The sequence below is a fragment of the Pocillopora verrucosa genome, chromosome 13 (genome assembly GCF_036669915.1).
Source record: "Pocillopora verrucosa isolate sample1 chromosome 13, ASM3666991v2, whole genome shotgun sequence".
Taxonomy (NCBI): domain Eukaryota; kingdom Metazoa; phylum Cnidaria; class Anthozoa; order Scleractinia; family Pocilloporidae; genus Pocillopora; species Pocillopora verrucosa.
Window position 1 is genome coordinate 12889639 of NC_089324.1, and position 25168 is coordinate 12914806.

The window sequence follows — 25168 nt, forward strand, 5'->3', positions numbered from 1 at the left end:
ATACTTCATTGCATGCGCTCACCAGTCTGGTTTGTAATGATGTACACCGTGATGGTCCTTGGTCCAACTTCAAAATCCGTAAACCCAGCAGCTTGAACAGAATAGTTGGTGAACTCATTCAACCCGGTAAGGAATCTTCTCGAAGTATTTAACGACGTAATAGTTTCATTCAATTCGGCTAAAGGGGGGGCGCTCCTTTTCCGACGACCAGGTGATTCCATTGGCTTATAAAATATCACATAACCACGCAGCAATTCAAAAGAGAGTGGTGACCAGGAGACTTGAATGGCAGACAAGCTCCAAGGAGACAATTCAATCGACGGAGGGGGTTCTTCCAGTGCTGCCGGTAAAACAGAAAAAGCAAATTTTTGTAAATTACGAGAATCTGTGGCAACGATGACCATGTCTGACAACCACGAACTTCATAACCACGGTCCAACGGTCGATGTTGCGTAAATAACAAAACATAAAGGAAATGAAAGATTAGGGACAAAAAACAAGCAAACACAAAAACAGAAAAAACAAGTAAAAGAAAAAGAAAAAAAGAAAAAAGAAGGGAAGAGAGAAACTAAAGAAGAGGCTATTGTGCTTACTTGTTAATATTACATGAGCTTTATCATAACCTTAGCAAAGTGTCCGATGTAACAGAGACAATATTTCGTCCTGAGTCTCTTTTCTGCTAAAGGTTTTTCACAAGGCGTATAAATAGCATCCACCAGTTATTTGTAGTTAGGCAACACAAAAGAATCCCATTAACTGATAATCACCCCAATAGAATTTCATTAACCAGTTATATTCGTTTAGATTTTAGTAGAAATCAACACCATAAGATCTTGAAATATTGATTGACAGTCACCGCGAGGGAATTAATCTTTTAGAGCCATCCAATATAGAGGAGAATCTGATCATCTTAGTGAAAACAAACAAAAAATAAACATACAGGGAAAAATATAATACACCCAGACAAACTAAGAAGTTGTAAAAACTAAGGAAACTTACGTTGTCTTTGAGTCTGCACAGTGATTAGCTGACTCCCTGGTCCGATTTCGTACCTGGTGAAACCTGCGATCTGCAAACTGTAATTTGTCAAAGGCTTGAGGTTGAATATTTCCACTGAGGTGTTACATGCCCCAATATAAGTTTCCATTCTGTTTTGGATCCCAGTGCTGTTGATATCACTGAGGTTGTAATAAATTACATATCCTACCAGGTCCCTAAATTCTGTCGCATTCCATTGCAGGAAAATACTTGTAGGACTAGTTCCGGTGGCTTGGAATCCAGCCGGGTAGACTGTTAATGATTCTAAGAATAAATAGAATATTATTCTAGTCATGATTTCAAAACGTGGAATTAAGAAATACTAAGAAATCATTTGATGAGGCTGAGCATGATATGATGTATTATCAAAACCGAGGTCTGACTAATCTGTCGAAACCGAAGGCCAAGGCAGATAAGAAAGATACGAGGTTCGATAATTCATGATATTATGCGAAACCAAATTAAGTGATCGTTTTATTATAAATTTTCTCTCTGAGTTTGCTAAAGTTTAAGAACACTATACGAAAGAGAGCCTTAAAAATAGGTCGACTTTGAACTCTACATGATAACTGCAATATCTGCAGCAGATATCAAGTTATTATGTCAAAATTCACACATTATTGTGGTTAATACAAAAAAAATTAGGTTTCACATTTTCTTTCTATTTCGGTTTGTCTTCCTTCCTTTTTTTGTTTGTTTTTTAAATCTTACAGTGTTGGCCTTTTCTTTAAAAAAATATATAAATTGCATTACGATTTTCTCATTCGTTAAACAATTCACAGTGGTTATTAACTTTCATTTGAGTGGAGACACACCAGTTCTTCTAACCGTGGGAACAAACCAGACACATTTTAGTTGTGGACCTATGAATCATTTACCTTTTGTTGCTACAAAGACCTCATTGCTTAGATTCTTCAGACGATCCGCAAAGACCAAAAGAATTAGAATACTGTAATTTGAGGCAGGAAGTAGACCCTGTAATACAACAGAGGAGCGACTGGCGTCATAAACGGTCACATTCTGCGAAGTGATATTGTTGTCGACCTTCCTGTACTGCACCATATAACCAGTGAGTTGCGGTACAGGTACAGGATCCCAACTGACATGGACTTCAACGGAACTGATAGCACGGGCGGATATATTTTCTGGTACTGCAAGTAGAAGGAAATAGCGAACGTTTGGCCGTACAATAAAGCTATAAGAACAGAAACGACGGACACTGCAGGATTGGAGATAAACCAATACCTTAACTTGAGATTTTTTTATTCATCAAAACACTACAAGCAAGAACTAGGCAGCACTGCGTTAAGGCATTAGACTTACCTTCTGCTTCAATCATAAAGTAAACGGGTTCTGAATAAGCACCCAGTATGTTGCCCTCCGCACGCACAGTAACACTGTAGTTAATAAAAATGTTCACATTCTCACACACCAATGAGTGATCCAAACCACTAACGACTGTTTCATTACATGTAGCATTATTGCTGGTATAATAAACTGCCGTCACAAGCACTCGGTATTGATGGATTTCTGAAGAATTAATGTTCTCCCAATGCACGTGTAAGCCTCTATTTATGCTGTATACAGTAACGTTTTCAGGAGCTGTGCGAAAAATAAAAAAGAAATACACAAAAATGAAACATAAGTAGGTCAAGAGATGGTGCCAAAGTCGATGATCCCTTTAATTTTCTCTTGATTTTTTTTGTTTTTCCACCGATCCACCCTTCTTTGTATAGATCTAAAGCAGGACTCGACACTCCTTTATGCAATGCAATTGAAAACCTTGCTTAATCTCTTGTTATAAACTTGATGAAGCAATCTTTTGAACGGCCTTACCCCAGAGATTTTGCAAGGTACAGCATTAGAAATGTGCTGACGTGAACAAAAAAAATATCACAAAATGCCGTTTAATGAGAGTGGGAGCTCACGGGACTGAGGGCTAGAAATGCCTTTGTTATGACGCCTTGCAGACGTAATGTTCTACATTACCCTTACACAGAAGTTTTTAAGGCATGAAAGGCACCCGGAAGTTATAGTGTTTCTTCATGATGTTTCTTCAATCATCATTCAGTTTAAATGCTATGAGAGGGCTTTCAGTCAAGTTGATTCTTTAATGTTAAAGGACGCAAGATGTTCTTCGGTTAAATCTTCACATAGACAAGTTAGGCATACATGATTGTTTCACCACCCAGTTAACTACTCATGTACGCTGTTCGCATTGAAAAAATCTTCTGCGCCAAAATTCTCTATAACAGAGGAAGACTTGCTCGAAATATTACGCGCATTAATGGAAAACAATGAACAAGTTCTGACGAGACTCGTTGTATTTTCATTCAATTATCCGAGTGGCCTGAGCTTTACTTAATTGATCATAGAGAAAATGGCATTGGATATCAAATTAACACTCATAATTAATATCCTTACCGACCGGTCTTGTCCACACCACTAATTCATTGCTTCTTTTGCCAACTCCGTTCAAGGTTACCAGTCTGGCGTAGATGTCGTACAGAGTCCAATGTTTCAACCCGGGTATCAAAAAAGACATCTCAGCTGAAATCACCCTTTGACTCTGATAATTTACTTCGTTTATCTCTTTGTAGAATATGATATAGCCATGAAATATTCCGGCTAAATTCAACTGTGCCGCGGAGGGCGAAACTGTAACATTTACAGAAGCAACGTTTGACTTGTTCGAGGCAAAGATGTTTATACCTTGGAGGTCAACTGATTGAAGAAAAACAAAAAAAAATAAGAAAAATCAATTATCATTTATTGCATATGGGATGAAAGTAGAAATACCACAAAACTTGCTATTTACATTGAAACCAAAGTGAGTTTTCTTTAGTAGGACAAACGTTTGAGTTGAATATTGCATTAATGGCATCCTAACGGGGCTTCAATTACGGTGTAACCTGTGTCGACGAAGTCATTTAAACAAAACTGACCAATCTGATCACAGGAATCGAACTGCATCTGCATAGTACCATCTAAATCATTTGTAGTCCATGCTTGCTTTTATCACTAGCACTAATTGGCAAAATTGCATTAAGTTGAAATCCCTGTTTGAAACAGTGTGATTGGTTGAGTTTGCTCAAAAGACAATTGTAATGAATTGATACTCTAATTCGACGGAGTTCCAATCCACTGAAGGTTTCTACGCAGAATTCGCCAGATTTCCCTGGAACATTTGCTGGTATCGATTTAAACTTTTGTCTGAAAAAAAGGCATCGTAACATTGACATGTCTGGTCAAAATTCTGAAGTTCATTTCTCTGATCTATCGACCTATAATAAGTATAGATTGACTTACTTTGCCCTTTATAATAATTCATTAATTTTAACTAGATATTATTCATACTACTTGATCATATTTGATTGCACTGAAAAAATTGTTTGCCTAAAGTGACAAGATACGCTTTTATTGACACCTTCGCTTGATTGTTTATCCACCAAAGTCCATGTTGGGCTTAAAGTCGTTCCCAAGTTCAGAAGATCGGGAACTTGTCCACTGGAGTCATTATACACAACCGTCACAAAGGCTGATAGCGTTGACGACACACTGTGGAGTAAACATAAGTCGAAATGAGGTGAAATAAATGTTAAAATGAGATGCGCATGTCATGTGTCAGAGGCTTACGGTGCATATTAACATGGATTTCAATTGCAATAAATTTTTAGACCTTAACAAAGATCCCAGACGAGAAATATCATTCGGATGTCAATTAGTTGGGTATGGGAGCAACTCTTTCATCCATCTGTCTGCCAGCCATTCATGACCCCTGCCAGTTCAATTGTGCACTCGTTCATCGATTAGCCAATCGGTCAGTCGATTGATCAGTTGGTCGGTCAGTCATCCCGCAAGTCATTTAATACGTCGGTGAGTCACTCAGTCTGCAAGACGTTGAGTTAGTCGGTTGGACGATGGGGCGTTTTGGCAGTCAGTCAGTCAGTCAGTCAACGAGTCAGTCAGTCGGTCGCACAGTCATTAAGTGAGGTCTTTCGTGTAGGTCGGTCTGTCAGTCAAACAGTCAGCCAATCAATAAGCTAGCTAGTCGGTTAATTGGTAATTCAGTCGATCTGTCTCTCTGACTTCTTGTCACTCTTCGCTATAAACTTATCTGTTTGTCTGACTTTCTTGGTGAATTTATGTCTATCTACATGAATGTTAGTCTGCTGCCTTTGCAGATTATTTATCACTCGACTCACCCCTGTTGTCTATATCCATACTTCCTTAAAGTGACAGTGTTAATGTTATCTGTACTTGAAAGCGTCTTAACCTGGCAGATCGAGAAAATAACAATTTTTTTTTAATCGGTTAGTTACATAATAAAATATCTTGCTCAAGAAAATAAGAGCGCACCAAGACCGAGTAGGGCCTGGTTATTAACGCTGCAGCACGAGCGTTTCTCTATCTGTGAGAAGAAATCAGGCCTTGTGAAAAGCGAGCTGTTGAGGGGTATATTAGGAACCTGGGCACTAATAATGTTATTGACTTGTTGCAAAACTCTCGCTAGCTCTCCATTCTCAAACTTAACACTTTCTTGCAGAGGTGAAGAAACGCTCAGGCTCCAGTGCTTATTGCAAGAGCCTTCCCGCAGGCTAACTGTTGAATATTAGCTTTAATATTTTACCCAAATGTGTAAGGAACTGTATCTACTTCAATCAGGTCTCTAAAAAGACTTTTAAGCATTTGATGGAACAGGTCAAAGATAACCTTTCAGCTTGATGTAGTTTTTATTATTGTTAAATAGGTGAATAGTTATATTTATTTTACTTCTCTTACATTTTAAACTTTATTTGTTAGCAGATGTATTTCTTTTTGGTAGAAATAACTTATTTGTATTTTTTTGGAGATGTATTTTTAAGCAGATGTACTTTGCAGATGAAGAGCCACCTTGTGAAAATGCTGAATAAAGTATCATTATTATTATTATTATTATTATTATTATTTTATCAGTTTGGTTCAGCACATTTTTATGGCAGATGGGAGTTTAGTAAACATTTTTCGGAAAAATTTCTTTGACTTAACCGCAGCCTCACTAGAAATTGAGACGGAGAGGGATTTTTATTCTCTCCAAGAATTATTTCCATTCATCTACAGTGTGAAAGCAGTGAATGTCACGTGGAAGCTACTCACCTCTTGGATCAGAGAAAAAGAAGCTGCCTCCATTTTCTCCAAATCTGTATAAAACGATGCTCCTTGGTCGTCTGTTATTTCTCTTTCGAGTGTAAGATTCACGGTATATTGTGTAGCTGCGAAAAGACAAACATGTTTTACATGGTGAGGTTAAAAAGTCTTCACCATTAAAGTTGTAGAGTGTGTTACAATATTACAAACGCTGTAAATATTTATGATGAATGAACTCTTTCCATCCTAACATTGGCACTCATACTCTCCACACTGCTCTCTTTACATTTCCTATGATACTGTCGAGGATATTTTTTTTAAAATCGGGAGCTTCTCAAAAGGTGATCATTTCAAGGGTGCATGATACTTTAAAGAGTAATAGAAAAAAAAGATACCCTCAGTGATGAAAGATTTAAAGGGGAAAAGTAGACTTTTCTTCTGTTCTTTACAAACTTCAGCTTAAAACTATTGATCCTCAGCGTCCATTAGCATGGAATGGAAAAGAAGTTAGGTGAAAGAACAAGGAGGATGGAAACATTATTGGGATAGAAAATCCGACATTGTGTTTGTTTATTGTACCGGGTTAACTAACACTCATCCTTAGAACGAAAATAGTACCTTTGTAGTAATCGTAGAAACGATGTATGTATCCGTCACTGATCTTCTCATACCAAATGGCAAACTCGTCAAATGTTGCTGTGGGTGATCCAGTTGACAAATCACCGATGAGTACCATTGGTCCTACCAAGGTGTAATTTTCACTTCTCTCTTCAGAAAACAATGGCACTTGCAAATCTCTATTGAGGAAAAATTTTAGGGTAACGCAATCCCCGCTTAGAATGGAATAAAACTTGATCACCAAATGCGACCATATGTTCTGCGGTGCAGTGAAAACCCACCGACACCTTTTGAACTCATTCCGCATATCAACCGCAATGTGATCAAATGAGCCATTAAGCTGGAAAATACGAAACCCTCTGGTAAGGTTGGCTGCGTCGATGTCGCTACCTCCAGTGGACAGAAAAGTCTGTCCGCCGTATCTGTTAGTGTGCTTCATCCAAAGCGACAGAGTTAGTCCTTCTGCGCACAGTTTTGGATTGGAAATACATCCTAAACTGTTAAATATTAAAGTTGCATTAGTTTTCCCATTTGTAAACACTGCATTGTCCTTAACTCCCATCGTTTTGCCATTGAAGCTTGTAGACCAACTGAGGATGTTATCTTTGGAAGAATGTACATGGTCAGGGTTGTCCATGGGAAAGTAATACTCTGCGCGTAATACTTCATCTTCAAGAACCAATGAGGGGTAGTTATCTGAAACAAAAAGATACGCATTCACCTGAAACTAAATTTGAGCAAGTGCATGCTGACGAGGAAAGAAATGCATCGAAACAACGGTGAATCGATTTCCTATAAATTTAAAAAGCATAACTGCTCGAGCTTACGGCAGCTTCTCTCTGGAAAGAAGTGGCAATGAATATTGTTACCATTTTCACTAAGATGCTATGAATAGCAAACGAACGAATAATATAAAATAAATCTGCACTGTAAGAGCTGTTGTTATTCTTAGTCACAAGTATTTACCACTTGCACTCCATTTGCATGCAGATCAATCTTTCTTAAAGAGATGTAAGGCGGAATGGCATTTTCTTTTCACTTAAAAAGAGAATACCTCCAAAGGAAATCCTCTGTTCTTTTTTTTCCCCCTCTATTTTTTCTTTCAGCATCACTAGCTATTTTTGCCACTCAAGCAATCACCAGAGTGAATACACGATTTCTAACAAGAAAGCTTGCCGTTGGGAATTATGCAACCCTCGCTGAATCAATTCTACTCTGTGAACTGTTCTTTTTGTCAAGTAATTTTTTCCCATACGGATAGAAAAGCGCATCTCTATTCTCATACCTTCCCTTATTTGAAGCATCGCACCGTGCACCGTATTATATACTCCCGACTCTCCATTGTACCGCGCCTTATCTCTGGTGAGTCCTGATGGTCGATAACATCTCCACTGTTTGCTTGTAAGATGTTCATCAAAGTCAAAGCGAGCGTATCTCACCGGCTCACAGGACTCATCTCGATCCGTTTGCAGCCCTATAGAAACAATAACGATAACGAGTAATGGTAATAGGACTGAGTGAAGTCCAATTCGGTCTGTAATGATACGAGCGATTTGCAAAATCGGGCGACCGCGAAGCTGATTATATTTTATATTGCGCTGTTTCAATAAGCATTTTTAAACGCGCATATGAAAAAAATGAAACGATACAAAACAGGACAAAACGCGCATTACAAAACAAAAATAATAAAAGAACAAACAAACAAAACAGAGGAGGATTCTTCTTAATATGTGTCTTTAAATTTTGACCAATTGATCAAGAACGCAAACAAAGTAATTTTTCTGCACATTAAGGGGCAACAAGATGTAGAACCACTACATGCTTTTAGAGTCGATCCCCTCCACTAACTACGATACAAAGATGATCAAAATAAGTACCTGCTCTCTCATAGCAACGTTGTACGTCTCTCTTTGTTGCATCGCATACGCATTTCCCACAAATTTCATCACAGTGCTGTCCACGAACGCAAGGCACACCACAAAGGGTGTCTGTCAAGGACAAATAGACATAGAGACATCACATAAAGGCGAGAGTGTGTACACGTTGACCACGTGACACGTTGTGCACATGACATATATACATGTTATGGACGCGACCCGTGTACTTCTTGTACAAGAGTGAGGAGAGGACTCTGTATATCAACCGCTGTTCGAAAAATGAGGCTATGCTCCACAAAGGAAAAGTCATTCAAAAGACGGGTGGAGTCTATCTGACCAAAAGACATATCTAGGAAATGTAAAAAGGCAAGTGAGAAACATCATAAACATCTCAATCTCGTAGTCTTTACTTTATACCTGTAACAAACGCGCTCCGTAGTTTTTTCATTTACTCCGGCAGACAAGTTATTTTTAGCTATCGATACACAGCTAGTTCGGAAACTAAGAAAAACATTCCTTTTGAGAAGTTTAATGAGGCGCTATGCATAATTCAAAGGAACAACTTCACACTTCGTTCCTCTGAGCAGCCATTTTTTTCTTTTTCTTTTTCTTTTTTGGCGGCTTAACCATGCAACGTGCTCCCTGTTGCGTTGCGTGAAGGAGACTAGGGAGCGGTTGATGCATTTAAATAAAACACAAATTTTAAAACAATTCCACTACTCCATTTGCCATATCTTTTGATCTTCTCAATCAACTATAGACTTCAATATAAGTTTTACCTTCTAACCTGCACAACATTGAGCACATTTGTCGAAAAGAGGGCCAAGATAGGGCGGTCTTAGCTTGATCCACCCTGATCTTAATCAAATTACTTTGCTGCAGTCTCCATAAAAACGTTTTGTTCCCGCTTCTTTCGATTTGACGGTATAGTTTAACTCCAACTTACTCTCAAGACTTTTTATTTTACAAATGTTTTTCTCACATACCCAACAGCGAAAGCACTTCCACGTCATCTGCTTCCACGATAGTTCCATTGGCCCCACAAAACAAGTCGCCGTCTTCATTTTCTACGTCATAAACGTGTCCAATGCTAACAGAGAGAGATCTGTTTGTTAAGTTCAATACTAGGTCCTCTCCGAATTGCAGTCTTCCAGGCGCGTAAAATATAGCACGAGATCTTTGAGAGGAAAGCACTGGCCATTTCGCCTCCGAAGATAAGCTCGAAGAAGATTGTAGAGTGAACAGGAAGGATTTAGTACTGGGTATGAACCCAGTGACCGGACCTTGTGGAAAGATTCAGAAAAATTAAGTAGCAATCGCGTACCTTCACGTGCTGATCGTTCCAAAGAATCGAGGAATACGTCATTCAAAAAAAGAAAAATTTTTTACCTTCCCAGGGTTTATCGGAAAATCCGCCAAACAAGCAATCTCCTTTTCTAATCAAGGCCACGGTAGATTTCTTGTTCCTGCACTGACTTTTAAACAAACTTGCATTCCAGCTATCCAGACTTCCGCTGAAGCATGGTACCCAGTATTCATCACCGAGACCCTTCTCGGCTAACCATTCCATCAACGTGTCTTGAAACCACGGTCCATTTTGGAGCAGGTCCGAGCGAAATCCTGATTAAATTAAAGATGATACGAAGAAAATGGCGTGAGGGCGCCTTGGTTTATTCTGGAAAATTGAGCAAAACTTATAGCTCAATACTTGGGTACAAAACGCAGGCGCAAATGAGATATTACACGAGGAAGAATCACACGAAAAATGTCTAGCACGATTGATATTTCCACTCAACACAAACCTGCTATTTCTCGTCGGGCGGTAACAGGTTTAAAAGTACAGGAGTTGTCAAGGCCAAGACTTATATTGTCGACGGCGATGTCACCAGTGTAACTGTCGCCTACTACCCCTTCGAATACGATCTGAAGATATAATAATAAAACGTGACTTGTGAAATTGAGTACGAGTTAGATGCACGAACACCGACCCGCAGAGAACCTCTTAATGACTTGCGTAATCAGAATTCAAATCTGCATTGATAAAGAAACTTCATTTATTGAATTTTCGGGGAAGCCCTCTCAATCTGGGGCTGGTTTTCAAAGGGGCACCGATGATGAATTTACTCTTCTTTGCTCGTTGCATACAGAATCACATCTTTCATTCGTCGACTACTGCGTTCAAAATTTAGCCTGCAGTAATTCAGGCAGACAAGTACAGGGTTCTCCTCCTCGCGTCCTTTAAGGTTGAGTATTTATCACATTTGAAAACCTTTGGTTCGCTGCTTGTAATCTTTTAAAAGCGGTACGTAGTTTATATGGTTTAGATATCATAGTTCTCCGTCTAAACTGAATTTACCTGATATGGACTTTTTCTTTCGATTGGAACAGTAGCGGTATTCCATTTATTTCCTTGACTTCCAGCCAATCTCCAAAGCAGAGACTCTTCAGAATCGGGCCCACGAATAAACACATTGAGACGTCCGATCGTCGAACCATTCATGTGATAGGTGAAAGAAAGACACTTGTGCGATTCTGTGGCGTGGAGTGTTAACATCCGGGCTTTGTCACCTCTTTCTCGAGGGTACGATGATTCGATGTGCCTAAAGCTATGTTCATCTGGTGGAAAAAGAAAGAACAGTTTTGAGATATACCCATCAATGCAGTAGTGTGGGAAAAATGTTCAATGGGATCTAACTTCATCGTATTTATCGTCTTGGCTAATTATTTTGCAAAAAGGTTGTTTCTGTAGCCATTTATTTCTGTGTTGAAGATTAATTCAGGCGAAAAATTGCAAAGACTGTTTCTGGATTTAAGCCCATTGTCTCTTAATTACTAAAATCTAGGAACCTAAAATTTTATAGTCGAAGAAGGGTGATAGGTCCCTCATCAAAGTTTGTGGTGTTTTTGCCAAAAGGAAACTGGCTTTAAGCAAGCAAAGAAAAGCGGCGTAAAGTATTCATAAAGGTATTTGAACTTGCTGGGTAACTTCCTTGAGACAGGCTATGCATAAAGTGAAATCTTAGTTACAGAATCATCCAGTTACAAAAACTGAAATTATAAACATACCCCTGTTGGGTTAAAAACCAAGGTCACACATCATCAACAATGGACGAACAACCAAACAGTCCTGAGTAAAAGTCGATTGCAAAACTATCTCCGTTTGCCGGCTATTACTAACAAATAACTTCCATTGGACAAATATTTTATAATATTTCCCATTCTACAGACAGCTTTCCGAGTACAAATTTACAAAAAAGCTGTAAGTGGGCTTAAATTCGATTTTGAGCATGATAGGCGTGGAGGGGTGGGTAGGGCTCCTGTGTCACCGTCAAGATTTTAAAGAATTACCAAGGCTGCATCCGTATAACTCGAGCCTGAGGGAGGGCTGAGTGTACCACGACTTCGGATAGATCCTGAATATCATCCCCGTCGCTAGGATATCGTGTGCCACTACGGTTGATCTGTCAAAGTTTCCCTGAAAATCTCCCTGACAAAAAAAAAGATATAGAGACTATTCCATGGAAAATGCGATCGTTTTTTATTTTCGATTTGCGATACATAAAAATAAAAAATAAAAAAAATGAACGAGAAAGCGCAGAGAACGAGTGAGTTTTTTGATACATCACAACGAGTGATAAGATTATACTTTCATGGTATATAGTTTTTATTTAATTAAAACTGAGATTTTCATATTTTAATTCAAAGATTGGAAGCAAACTTCGGTGAAAATGCATCGCTCATCCAAACAGATCTAGAGAGACGAACTAGTACTTCACGACGTAAATTTCAGTATGTGTGAAATAAAAGGAGAAATAAAAGGTGCTAGAAATGAAATGTAGGAGGAAGACTAGGATACCTTTCGGAGGTTTGAGCTACTGGTTTGGCGTGCCAGCGGAAAGATTGATTTCAAAAAATTCAAATCGAAAAACGTCCAAGTTTGATATTAAGATTGGAGGAAGGTCTGATTAAGGGGGGCAATAGCAGCTTAACTGTATATCTGTAAGCGAAAACAAAAACTCGATGAAAGTAACCGTAACATTGATGACCGTTAACGATAACTCGCTAAATGCAAAAGAAATATCCCCAAGCGGCAGTGAGGTCACGTTTCGACAAAACAATAAACTAATAAGATGCATTGATAAATCATAAAGCGGTAACTAAGATATATACACCGTTTGCTTGAGAAGAGACATCACACAATGCACGTGATGTTATAGAAACAGCTGGCCGCTAAACCGCGCAGTATATCATTTATATTCAAGTACCATTCTCAAATCGGCGATAACTCGCAAGTTTTGCAATAATCGTCGGTTATCATTTTCAAATAGTTTTTAAACAGTACTGAAGATTTATACTCACTTCGGATTCATAATCTAACAAAGGTGAAATCTTTGTTACTTGATATTTTATGGCGTAGCTTTGTACCCATTCGTCTGCATCTGGTCGACCTTGTGTTGAAACCTTGGTAACTCTTGTAAAAGCTCTAAGTTCGACTTGAATCCAAGGATCCAATTCCAGGGTAGACCAACAGCTTAAATAATTAAGTCTGGCATTATGGTTTTCAAATCCGGGTCCACGAACGGAAGATGAAGTGATTTGAGAATCAGAAACAAGACCGCTCTCTAAGCCTAGAGGTGCATTGCATAAAGGCGGAAATTCCCTGGGCGATCCTGAAAAAAGTTGGAATAAATAATCGCTAACGTGTCTGGTTAAACAGAAGTGAGTTAAAGAGAGATGTTGAATATTTTGCCCTGTCTTGATTTTCTTTGTTTCAGTGGAAGAAGCAGACTCCTTTCGTGCAAACATTAATATAGCTAACACTTTCACAATATAACAGAACATAAAAGACCCACCATCATCACAAGGACCCGTGTGGCTTGACAATGTACAGGAAGCTCTTAAAATCCAGCGACTAGTCTGCACCGCGCCTTCCGTTTTGAAAGTAGCCTTTTTGATGACGTACCATAAGCCACTGGAAACATTCACTTTGGATACAAAATTAGAAATCATTAACCGTACACATAAGTTCTGTAATGTCATGCAGCAAAGGGAATTGTTGCTACTTCGGGATGAGATGCAAGCCAATAACATGTAACATTCGCTACCCTCTCCCATTCCCTAAGCATTTCGCTGATGTGATTCGCCAACATCATTAATGGAGCCTTGATAGGGGGAGAAATCGGTAGTGCGAACTGTCGTGCCAAAGAAATTTGAGAACTTTCGATCTGTAGTGTAGCTCTCACTGTAAAGCTTCGGTGTCTCCCAATATAAAATGATGAAACGCAAAAATTCCCAGTTTTGTTCCACAGTCACCGAAAGGAGGTATTTTCATCATCACCTGTGTAACTAATGGATTAGTGAGAGCACGACAAAAGAAAAAGGTAGAGGAGATAAACATATCCACACAGGTATTTTTTTTTCTCCACTACGACGTGACCATATTTGAGAGAGACCAAACTATGTTTTGTGGATTGTCACAAAAAATTGACGCAGTATTGTACAATAAGTGCTATTGTTTTATGCTTAAGAAGCAGGTTTTTAATTTATAACATCAATAACAATAAAACATATATTTGGATGATTGACGAGATTCTGTTTTCTGGTTTATAACATCCATTTTGAAATTCCTGGTAATTCTAATCCGATTGGCTCTTATCGGCGTGATGTATTCACGAATCGCCCCATATTTTGCCCTACATCGCATCTTTTCCCCGGCCAATGAGAAATCTTTACTAAAACAAAACAACTAATCAAATTTCAAGTCTTGTTTAAAGAAACCAAACGAATTGCAGGAAAATGGAAAAAAACTTTTGAAACTTTCTACAAACCAGCTCATTACTGGATCAATAAAACAAGTGTATCGGCTGTATTTGAGCGACTGAAGTTTGCTATTTCAAAATGGTTGTAATAAAGTGATAATTGAACTTCGTTTCGTGCAATTTTGGCCGGAAATCATGTTTGTCATTTCAAAATCAAATTCGTGTAGTGCACTCGTTTGATTTTGAAATCACGCGTATGATTTCGGACAAAATTGCACTCCACTCAGTTCAATTATCACTATAAATAGCATGACATGACATATTTGCATAATGCTTGACGACAGTCTGTCTGGTGAATTTCTAGAAGCCATGGCATGATTTCATAAAGCGAGTGTATGTATGAGTTAAAAATTATTTAATTTAGAGGGTGTCAGGTAATTGAATTCAAATACAAATACATTCCGCCATCAATTTGCTGTATTAAGATTAAAAGTAATGGAGAAAAAAGAGATCATTGGCGAGGTTTTGAAAACATGATGTGCAAAATTGATGACGTGATTGACTAAGAAAGCTGATCAATTATAATCGTTTTCTTTTTAAAACCTCACAAAAAGCTTGCTTTTTCTGTTTAATTCACTTGATTCAGAATTGAAGTTGACGATTAGAAAATAAAATGAAAATATCACAGCCCTACTTACTAGAGACCTCGTAGTTCGTCCTTGCTTCCTTTCTGGAGACCAATCTTTCCCATATTCTCAAATCAGACATTTGTAAGTTAGTTCCGAGCGATGATGCGTTATATATTTCACTCGTTACTCCACCGATCTCTATGTGTGTAGAAACTATCAAGGTATCATTTAATATCTCCTCAGGCATATTATTTTTCTTTGCGACTTCCCCGTTAATGAATACTTTCAGACCCCACATCTCGTGCCACGAGATCGTCAAATGCGTCCAGTCATGTGACTCTTGTGACATATCGAAAGAGAGACTCCATACCAGGCCCTCCATGGTTCGAACCTGTACTCGGTAGGTTAATGAATCTTGCATCTTAAACATGGCGAGACCAGTGGAAGAAGAATTTTCGGAAGATAAGGAAATAATGTTGGTTCTGCTCTCTGAAAGAAAGGAAGATTAGGAAGACAGATTAGGTCATCTTCGCTCCGTCTGGGGAACTTAGGGCATCGACTATGAATCTCCGCTGCACCCTGCTTTTGGCTCTTCATTTTGCCTCTCCCCAGAATATCGTTTTTCTTGTTGAGGAAGATTAAATGATTAAAAATGTAATTATGAAAAAAAGCCTACAAACTAACCCTTGTTCGTTTGTTGTAGCAAAAGAGTTCCGGTAAAATCACTGACAACACGAAAAAGGGTTGCTCTGAAGAAAGGCTCCGACGCTCTGACGAAGAACCTATACCCGAAATGTCCGCTTTGAGAACTCTCTACGGTGGCCAATTTACCTTATCAACTCAGTTTATAAAACCAAATTATCTTCTAATAACCCTACTGGAATATTGCACAACAGTTTTTGTATCAACCTATCCCCTTTGTTCAAAATTGTGTCTCCCGGGTTGAATAAAATAGCTGTCAACTGTCACACACTCACAATTTCATCGTCATGGAAGTTTTTTTCAGACGTTTCTCTTCCTCGTATAACAAAAGTTCGTACAACGCAGACTATTTCTATCAAGTACATGTAATATTAATTACGATGAAATCTCAAGTTTAAATTTACAGAGAAATAATCATAAAGCCTTGGCTACCTTTTATTAGCAGGTAAGCTTCTGCTTCAAGCAAACAATCATCTTCTGAGCATTCATTGGGGATGAACCTCACAAACCTTGCTTCGAAAGGAAAAAGGATGGCGTTTTTCACAACAGTTGCGCCTTCCCAGTTTCCATGAAACAACTGAAACACAAAACATAATTTCATATGAAATACTTGGGCCTTTGGCAAAGACACACTGAGTGAAACTAGCTTTAGCCGCAAGAAAGATAATTCCATCAGTTGCATGAAGTGGGTGAACACATTTTCCATTCACTGCAGCCAATTGAAGTCAAGATAAACGCCAACTCGTATGAAAAAAACACTCATTTCCAGAAAAAAGTATCTCTTTCTTAAGGTCCTCCAAGTTTTAACCTAATTCTCAATTACACCCCTTTTAAACCCTTTACGGCAGAAATTTCCTCCGTGACGTACCCCTTCTATCATGGATAGTATACCTGGGTGTACATTGAAAGCAGGCAAAGGACCCTTTTCTGCCCTTTGTGGTTCACGATAGAGAAAAGTACGAACAAGCAGATCCTGTAACTAGTAATCTTAAATTCAGCACACTGATAAGATTACTCAGTCTCCAAATTGGCCATCTAACAACTTTTCTGCTAGATTCTGAATACCTTTCTTGATCCGTTTTCTTGATAATCATTCCATGTTGAATTATCAACACTGTATGCCAGGTGATAAGAGATCGGGAAAGCGAGTCCGGATTTTGTCGACACGAAACCCACGGAACCAGCCAGGCCGATATCAACCTTTGAAGCAACGCAAAAGTATCAGCGTAAAGGAAAAGGCATGCAAAAACATCACTTAACCACAGGCTTGTTTCCCTTGGCGCCAACAGCTTAGTTTCAACTTCATAAATCGATTCCAATTTGGCGTGCGTCTGTTTAGTAATAGATCGCAGATAAAAACCAAATTTGGTAAGAACAGAAAAGTGGCACACGAGGCGCAACCGAGCGAGTCGCTGATTTTCTTATCACATTTTGACTTCATCTGTGATCTTTTACATGTGCAGACCCACGGAAACATAAATGTATTTGTTTCAAACGCTTAGTTTCTTCCTATCGGCGACGTAACATTGCATATCCTTGCGGTTTTCTGAGTTTCATTTGGAGGTTATTAATTACTAATGAGAGATAGGCTAATAAGGAGCGAGCAACGTATGCCTCTGAAGCTTCTAATAAATTAGGAACTTTACCTGAAGCCAAAAGTTTTCGCTTTCCATTTCTGAGCCTCCAGCGACTAAGAAAAAGAGATTTGTGATAATCACGTGTCCTTGACGAAATTGACAATTTGTTCATGAGCATAAAGGAAATCATAACCAAGACATTGTTTCTAATTTTAATTCTCCATATTTTTCACGAAGAAGAAGGGTACCAAGCTTCGGCTGAACTTCTAAACTTTAGCCGTTTCATTTTCTACTTCTGAAAAAAAAGGTACCTTTTCAAAAAGAAAAAAAAAAGATCCTTTTATACACTCACAACTATACACCACAACCCTGCAAGATCTTTTCCAAGTCAAGAGAACGTGTTTTGGATTAACATGGGGTATCTCTTACACAAGTTTCTGTGGAGTATTCGATAATCCCTTGAATCGACTCCTTGACCAGTGTAGCACCAACTCTCGTAAAATACCCACCCTTTAATTCATTTTTATACCTACAAAGTTGGGCATTAAGCCTGAAAAAGATCAAACTTCACCTTCACTACTTGGTTTTCACCCTAAACTTCACTACTTCGATGTGCGTCTTATGTTCAACTGCTTTTTCAGTGATAATCTAATGGATACGTTTTTGGTTTAAACCCGGGTGAATGGAGACTAAAAGTCATGTGTTCTAGGCCTATTTATTTACCATTATTCCGGTCATCTGTGATAGTAGTATTGACAAGGTAATGCGGCACTAAAAGAAAAGCATAAAAAATGAAATTAGAAGATTCAGTAGATAATTGATTGTTCTATCGTATCAAATCAATACTTTAGGAGAGTTGTACCCTTAAAGATCTGCTTCCAGTATTACTATCCAACTACGTAAATATCCAAATATCCAACAAGAACGTTCCTGTAAGCTTTATTATATTCTGCGATAAATAGTGACTAAAGTTTTTCTTACCTTCGTATGCAAATACTTCGATTTCATCTGGGATAAAGTAGGCGCTTCCCGCAAGCAGATTGTGTGCGGCGGCGGTATTGGGGTCTATCCCGTCTGGCAGGAGATAGGTTCGTCCAAGTTTACTGTAGGAAATGATTCCTATATTTGCCATATCGCTTATTACCAGATCCCCATCGCCAAACACTGGTCCAAGGAGTGGATCACTTAAAGCAGCAATTGCGCCCCTATTTATTGAAGAAGCGTTTATTTCTAGTTTTACAGGTTGTAGATATTCAGGATTCTGAAGACTAAAGAGGAAGGCTGTGGAACTCGTCAAGTTTCGCTCCCCTAGATAAAAAAAAAATTTAAGGAATAATAAAAAAAAAACTTAAGACATCATGTTATTCATTGCAGCAAGGTCCATATGTGATGCCTTTGCGTAATGATGATATAAATAAAGTTGCGACTCCCATTGGGAGTACCTGAGTTATTTCTAAGAATGTGTCTGTCATTACTAAAAATGTTGCAGGTATCCTCTACAAACCACCACAAAACGCTCCAATCAAACAATCTCATTTTAACTGAAATGAAACTATGCATGAAATTCAACGCTCTAACAACCATTACTCAAAGAAATTTTTTTTGCGACATGGAAAAAGGACGGAGGGAGGAGGGAGAGGCAAAGAAAAATAAATTCCCATTTGCTTTTGGTTTATAGTTACTTAAAACCTAGAGGAAAGAATAGGTGTGCCTGCTGGGGTACAATTATAGAAAAAAAGTACTTGTAACGAGTAAACCGTTAGTTATTTTGGTATCCCTTGTAATCTCCTTAATTTGGCCTTGAGCATAGTGTGTTAATCTCAGGCGAGCAGTGCGACAACAGCAACTATATCATGGCGGGCGTTGTAAGCAACAACTGCATTTAGGAACTCCTAACGTAAGTTAGTTGCACGAAAGAGCATAAATTCAGCATCGTGCAACCCAACCCCCCTCCCACTCCCCCACAGTGCCTAAGAAAGCAAACTTGAAGGAGACATACCTCCCCATGGTTGATCTAAAAACCCTCCAAATATGTAATCTCCAACTTTTACAAGAGTTACAGTAGGTCCACGATTGTCACAATTTGTATGAAATGTTGACGCCCACCAGCCATGGTCAGTGGTAAGATAGCATCTTGTCCAACGAGACGCAATCGGCGTAACATTTAAAAGCCAACTGTTAAGGGCTTCGTGTAGGGCAGAATTTCCACCAAGAATTTGAGAGATAAACTTTGCTGCAAGAATATAAGTAAAATAAATGGACAGGTGAAAAAAAAAAAATCCGGTGGGTGATACTGAAAAAAGTCTACCTTAAGTTGATAGCTTCATCCGTCGGTAAAGCTTGATATTTATCTCAGGTGACTCGGTTTTATTTAGTTCGTACGTGAATCTTTCGTATATTTCACGTAAGTAAAACAGCTCTTCTTAGTCACTCATTAAAAGCACATCCTGCTTGAGGAAAATTTTTATTCCAATACTACGTCATTTTAACATATTAGGGCAACGCAACGCGCAGAATATCAACGACATTACACTGGGGATCAATGCAAAAAACGGGGTAAAGGCAAACATCATTGTAGTTTGTTAGTCTTTAATGTTTTGCGGCGCGACTGTTGAAATCAGCAAGTAAACTTACGTTCGTGTTTTAACCAAAAGCTTACAGTGAATCCGCCTGAACAGACACTTGGATCATTTAAGCAATCATCTCTCGTGGTAGCAAACTTTATTTTAGAATTCCCTTGTATGCTCAACACGTTCATGTTTGCATCTGCACCATCTCCCTCGACAGTTGCCTCTCTTGTTGAGAGCAATTCGGGGAATTTGTTGTCTGATGAAAAGCTTGAAAAGTCAACACGGTGTTTCTCTAGAGTGGGGAAGAAGCGTGAATTATCAACATGATGATGTCCAATAATGTAAGACAAAATCACATTTCAAACCATAACATACCACTTTTACGACACATCGTCAATAACCAGGAAAGAAACGTAACGTGACGAAATGAAACTTATCATAACGTAACATAACGTAACCCTGAAAATGTAACACTACTAACATGGAACTGGAAGCAGTGCAACGTAAATTGGCATAACTATGCACCTCATAATGCATTTGAACGCAAATAAGAGATAAGATATACCTGATTCGGTCTGACGAAGAGCCAAAGCTCAAAACTTCAGCTTTAAAAGCTTACTGCGGTGGGCAGTTTACATTATCAACTCAACTGATAATGCCAAAATATCTCGCAATACTCCTTATAGACCAGACCCGGCACATCAGTTTATGTGAAAACTTATTTCCAGTAAGATAATCATGGAATGAAAGACATAAAGCAAAATTTATGTGACCCAAAAATATCCTTTTACCTCGCGTCTTACATGATGCCGGTTCTTCCATGGACACTTTCTTGGTCCATGCCTTCAAGTCCGGCCACTGGATCAGATTCCCGATTTCCGCTCCGCAACCCAGCGACATTTTCTTGATCTTGTTCTCGGACAGCTCCATATTCCACATGTTAAAGTGACTTAAATAACCAAAAAAAGCCCTATTGTTAAAAGTGCCATCACTGGTCTGGAACTGTCCAATGTACATGGTCCCGGGAATGATTTTTTCCCCCACGGCAAGGCCATATCTTTCTGCCACCTTGCTACCATCCACGTGGATACTCCAGCGCCCGCCTGTGCTGCGCCACGTGGCACACACATGATGCCATAATTGATCACTACTTAAATTCTTTGTAAAAACTTGGCTGTGTTACAAAAAGAGAAATTAAAAAAAAAAAAAAAAAAAGCGGCGTACATGAGTCTGATGAAGTTATATATATGTGATTTACGTCAGTGTTCTCAAACATTCCCGTTTACAGCCGTTTGCTTCGTTGCCAAGTCTTTCAGCGGGAGCGAGAGTGAGGGTTTCCTTTTTATCATAGAGACGATAAACTAGTTTGATGAAAAACACGAGTAAAAGCACAGTCGGTGTCATGAAAATTTCATCCCAGACCTCACTCCTATTCAGAGGCTTGGCAAAGAAGCAGAAAACTACGAAATGAACTACTCCCATCGAAAAAATAGTATTGATAGATAAATATAGAATAAAAGCTCTCAGAACATCACAAATGGCTATCAAACACAAACCAAGGAGTGTTTCTCGTGATATTTATGAGACAATGATAACTATGTACATAAAAAAAAAATAAAAAACAAAACAAAAAATACGTAAAAACTAATAACACGAAACAAAACAAAACAAAAAACAACTACAACAAAAAACAACAACAAAAAAACAAACAAACAAACAAACAAGCAGACGATAGACTAAATAGGGCGGACTTGAGTATAGAACAGGGCATAAAATAAGTTTCAACATTCTCCATATTTTTCTCTATTCATTTTCTTCGCTAAAGACAAGGAAAATTCATTTAGCAATCAAACCGTCTACGTTTGGCGATCATTTCCTATATTCCCATAATCTTAATGAATACTTTAGCGGTATTTCTCCAAGGAGAAATTAGATACTGGTCATCCTTAGGGCTTAGAGGGTTAATAAGGACCTTGATATGTGGCCATTCACGTTGAGTTTCATTGCTAATATGTTGGTTTGCACGAAGGTAAAGGCGTTATTGTTCTGTTCATTCGATACAGAGTAGACGGCCATGGGAACGCCACGCGGGATCATCCACCAACAGACAGTTGCTTCCACAAAATCAGAGATCTTCAAAGGGCCCACGTAAGTTGTGAAACCATCGTCCTGAAAATGTAGGGTATAGTCCCATTGGCGTTCTGAAAGGAAATAAATAACAGAGTGCACAAGATACAATAGATGGTTTTTGCTTGGGAGTTACATTTGATCGTGCAGTCAAATGGTAGGGGTAAGAATAGTCCTGGGGAGGACCATTGTCGGCGAGTGACAGAAGTTTCGTCAAACTTGGCGGAAATCATCATCAGTGTCGTCCATAGCCCAGAATGCCGCGGCACAACCGGAACTTGTTAAGACCAACCGTCATCAATCGACTGACTTCTGCCATAGGTGTCAAAACTTACTGTTATTAGGACTCCCCAATAAGTATTTAATTTACTGTATGTTATAGTATGCAGAGAGTGTCATAAACAAGATGCCAACTGCTTCAGAAAACTCTACAATCGGATAATTAAATTGCTGCTTATTTTAAAGAAGGTGGTTTCTCGAAATTGCCCTGTTTGAAAGACTCTGCATTTTGGGTGGCAAAGAGTTCCAAACTAATAGCCCTCTGAATGAAAGCAATTTTTGTGCCCGGACTGGGCGGCACTATAAGAAGTTTACATTGTTGCAAGAGATTATTAGCAATCCTTGCAACACAATTGTGAGTTTCAGATCACTTTTGAAACATTTTAGCCAGCTCACACTCCGACACTACTACCGGTGAAAAGTCCTTGTTAGAATTATAAGATGTGAATGGAGATTCCACTAAATCATTTGCCTCGCCACCAAAATAAGGCTTCGTAGCTTAGTCGATTATAGCGCCCTGGGAGGTGCGGGTTCAAATCTAGATCGATTCTGAATTTTTACTTCTTTGATAAAATTTATTTGGTTAGCTCACTTGTGAGGTCTAAGTCGTAACTTGTATATCATCTGCAAGTCCAAATGTAAGAATAGGCCGTTTTACAGTTATGTACTTAGTTACCAAGCCTTTAATTTGGAGTGAGGCTAAAGGTGACCTTGTTGTGATAGATATCAGTAACTAGTTAGCACGATAACAAAATAATTTGCATATGAAAAGCAGCAAGGTTTGTATCATAACAAGGTCAACTTTAGCCTCACTCCTGTTCAAAGGCTTGGCAACCAAGCACAGAAATGTAAAATGGACTATTGTTTGAATCAATGTCAGTATTTGTGAAACTGCGCACCTCCCCCTCCCTCAAACCCAACAACAGTCGACTGAGAACAAGATAGGGTTGATATTGGGCTAGGGGAGGGATGGGAGTGTAGTTGCTCATATACTGACATCGATCGAATTATTTCATTAAATAGTGAAAACAAAAATCTGTAACGAAAACCCACCTAGGTTAGGTTTTATCATCATTTTTGTTTTACTCACTGCATTTCCTGTCCCAGGCCATGTGTTCCAGATAATTTCACTAAAGCTTTTTGGGATCATGATTCTCATATTTAACGGAGAACCACCGCAAGTATTATACCACCACCCTCCCCTCCCAGGGGTGGCACAATTTTGAAGAAATTCCAGATCGTTGTCCTCGTCTTTTGTCGTAAATTTCATACCGTGTAGCGCTTGAAAGAAATCCCCGGATGTTCCCGCATACCCCTGAATGTACAACGCGTAGCGCCAAACGATCTCTGATTTGACAACGAACCGTTTGTAGTACGCATGCGCCACATTTCCATCTGCGTCTTCAAGACTAACCAATAGTTGGAATGGTCCGTTTTTATCAGTAAGAAGAAAAAAGTTTCGATTTCCAAGCCAGAAATCACTTGTACAGTCATCATCGAGCCAGGTATCTCCTGCATTCGCATTATCAATGCAACTTCCAAAACCATCTCGATACTCTTGGAACAATCGATCAAAGCTCACCCCAGAATCAGTTCTTATCATTGCATTCATCCAGCCTCCGCTATTTATACCACTGCAGTAAACTGGCAGATCTCTAATTGGGTTATCAGTTATGTAAGATAGCCTGTCCATTTTTCGACCGAGATGAAGAACGTCCTGGCAATTTTTTCCTAGTAGATTAAATTGCAGTGCAGTGTTATTTGGAAATATTCTGATCCAAGTTTTTTTCTTTCGTCTTTTTATGTAATCTGACCTGGTATTTAGCCACCCACGTTCCAAGATTTCGTTTATTTTGCGACCAAGAAGTCCAAAACTGACTAGATTTTCTTTTTCTTTCTCATAATTCAGCCAAGTTTAAAAAAAGTCTCACTTTCTTGGTCAATCCCGGTATTTGACTGAAAAGACGTTCACAACAAAAGACAATGGCAGGTCTGAAATCTCATATTGACCATTGGGGTGAAATAACTCACTAAACAATTAATACCGTCAGCGTCAGTGAAAGTGGTGGATATCACCTCGCCGTTACAGAACTCAGTAAATATCCACCACCACCAACTCCATTTCAGTCCACTAACCATGCTTTTACGGGTATATGGCTTCCGTTAAGGCCTTGCGTCACAGGCTCTGATCGAGGGTTCATAGGAGCGTTTAAATTCACCGATTTCAAACCTTCCCTGCGACCGCATGAAATAACTAATTTTGGACCTTGTTCGTCCTAATCAAATGTCTGATTTTAGCCCTAGGCCCACATGTTCGAATGCTGATTAGCCCTAACCCAGGCTCAAATCTTTATCGGGTTTTCTTTATCTTTTTGTTCAAAAAGCCTTTCCCGGATAGTTATCTCTCTTCATTGAGGGGAATTATATTGAATTTTCCTTTAAAGCTTTCAGATCTTAAATCAGATTTCGCTCTAACCTTGGGTTATCTTAACTCAGCCTTGAACAACCCGGCCCAGTACTTTTCTTTTCTTAACTGACCTCGCCTCCTGGGACATTTTGAATCGGATTTTGAAGAGCTCTGGGCTGCGGATAAAAGCATACTCCATGTCACAGCATTCCCAACTGTCAAACCACAGGTCTGGTACAGCTGATAAATTTGGAAATCACTCAACATCGTATTCCATATGTTGACGTCATTCATTTTCCCTTCGTAGCTGAGCTCTGGGACGAAACGTCTTTCTGTTGCATTCCACGCTTGCCCCAAGTAGAACTTTGCACCAGCCTTTCCCACCTTTGCGTTTCTTTTGAGCGGTCCTCCGCTGGCTTGTAAGACACCGCTCACATATACGTAGTACTCATCCTGCG

At 39.0% G+C, this 25168-nt stretch overlaps 1 protein-coding gene across 1 annotated transcript; it reads right to left on the reverse strand.

Moving 5' to 3' along the window:
• Positions 1-5: 5 nt before the first annotated feature.
• On the reverse strand, positions 6-24945 carry LOC136277628 (uncharacterized). Its single transcript, XM_066160007.1, has 30 exons — positions 24842-24945; positions 23357-24034; positions 21870-22098; positions 20689-21071; positions 19962-20189; positions 19327-19560; positions 18309-18635; positions 18051-18098; positions 17397-17473; positions 16816-16950; positions 16183-16327; positions 15118-15537; positions 13514-13645; positions 13020-13330; positions 12009-12147; positions 11017-11276; positions 10463-10583; positions 10050-10280; positions 9647-9943; positions 8661-8771; positions 8069-8257; positions 6784-7479; positions 6175-6290; positions 5244-5314; positions 4466-4596; positions 3463-3762; positions 2362-2640; positions 1917-2189; positions 1000-1302; positions 6-340 (listed from the first exon to the last, which is right to left on the reverse strand). Exons 1-30 carry the CDS (start codon positions 24900-24902, stop codon positions 6-8), a joined length of 7260 nt encoding a protein of 2419 aa, XP_066016104.1. The 5' UTR covers positions 24903-24945.
• Positions 24946-25168: the final 223 nt, after the last annotated feature.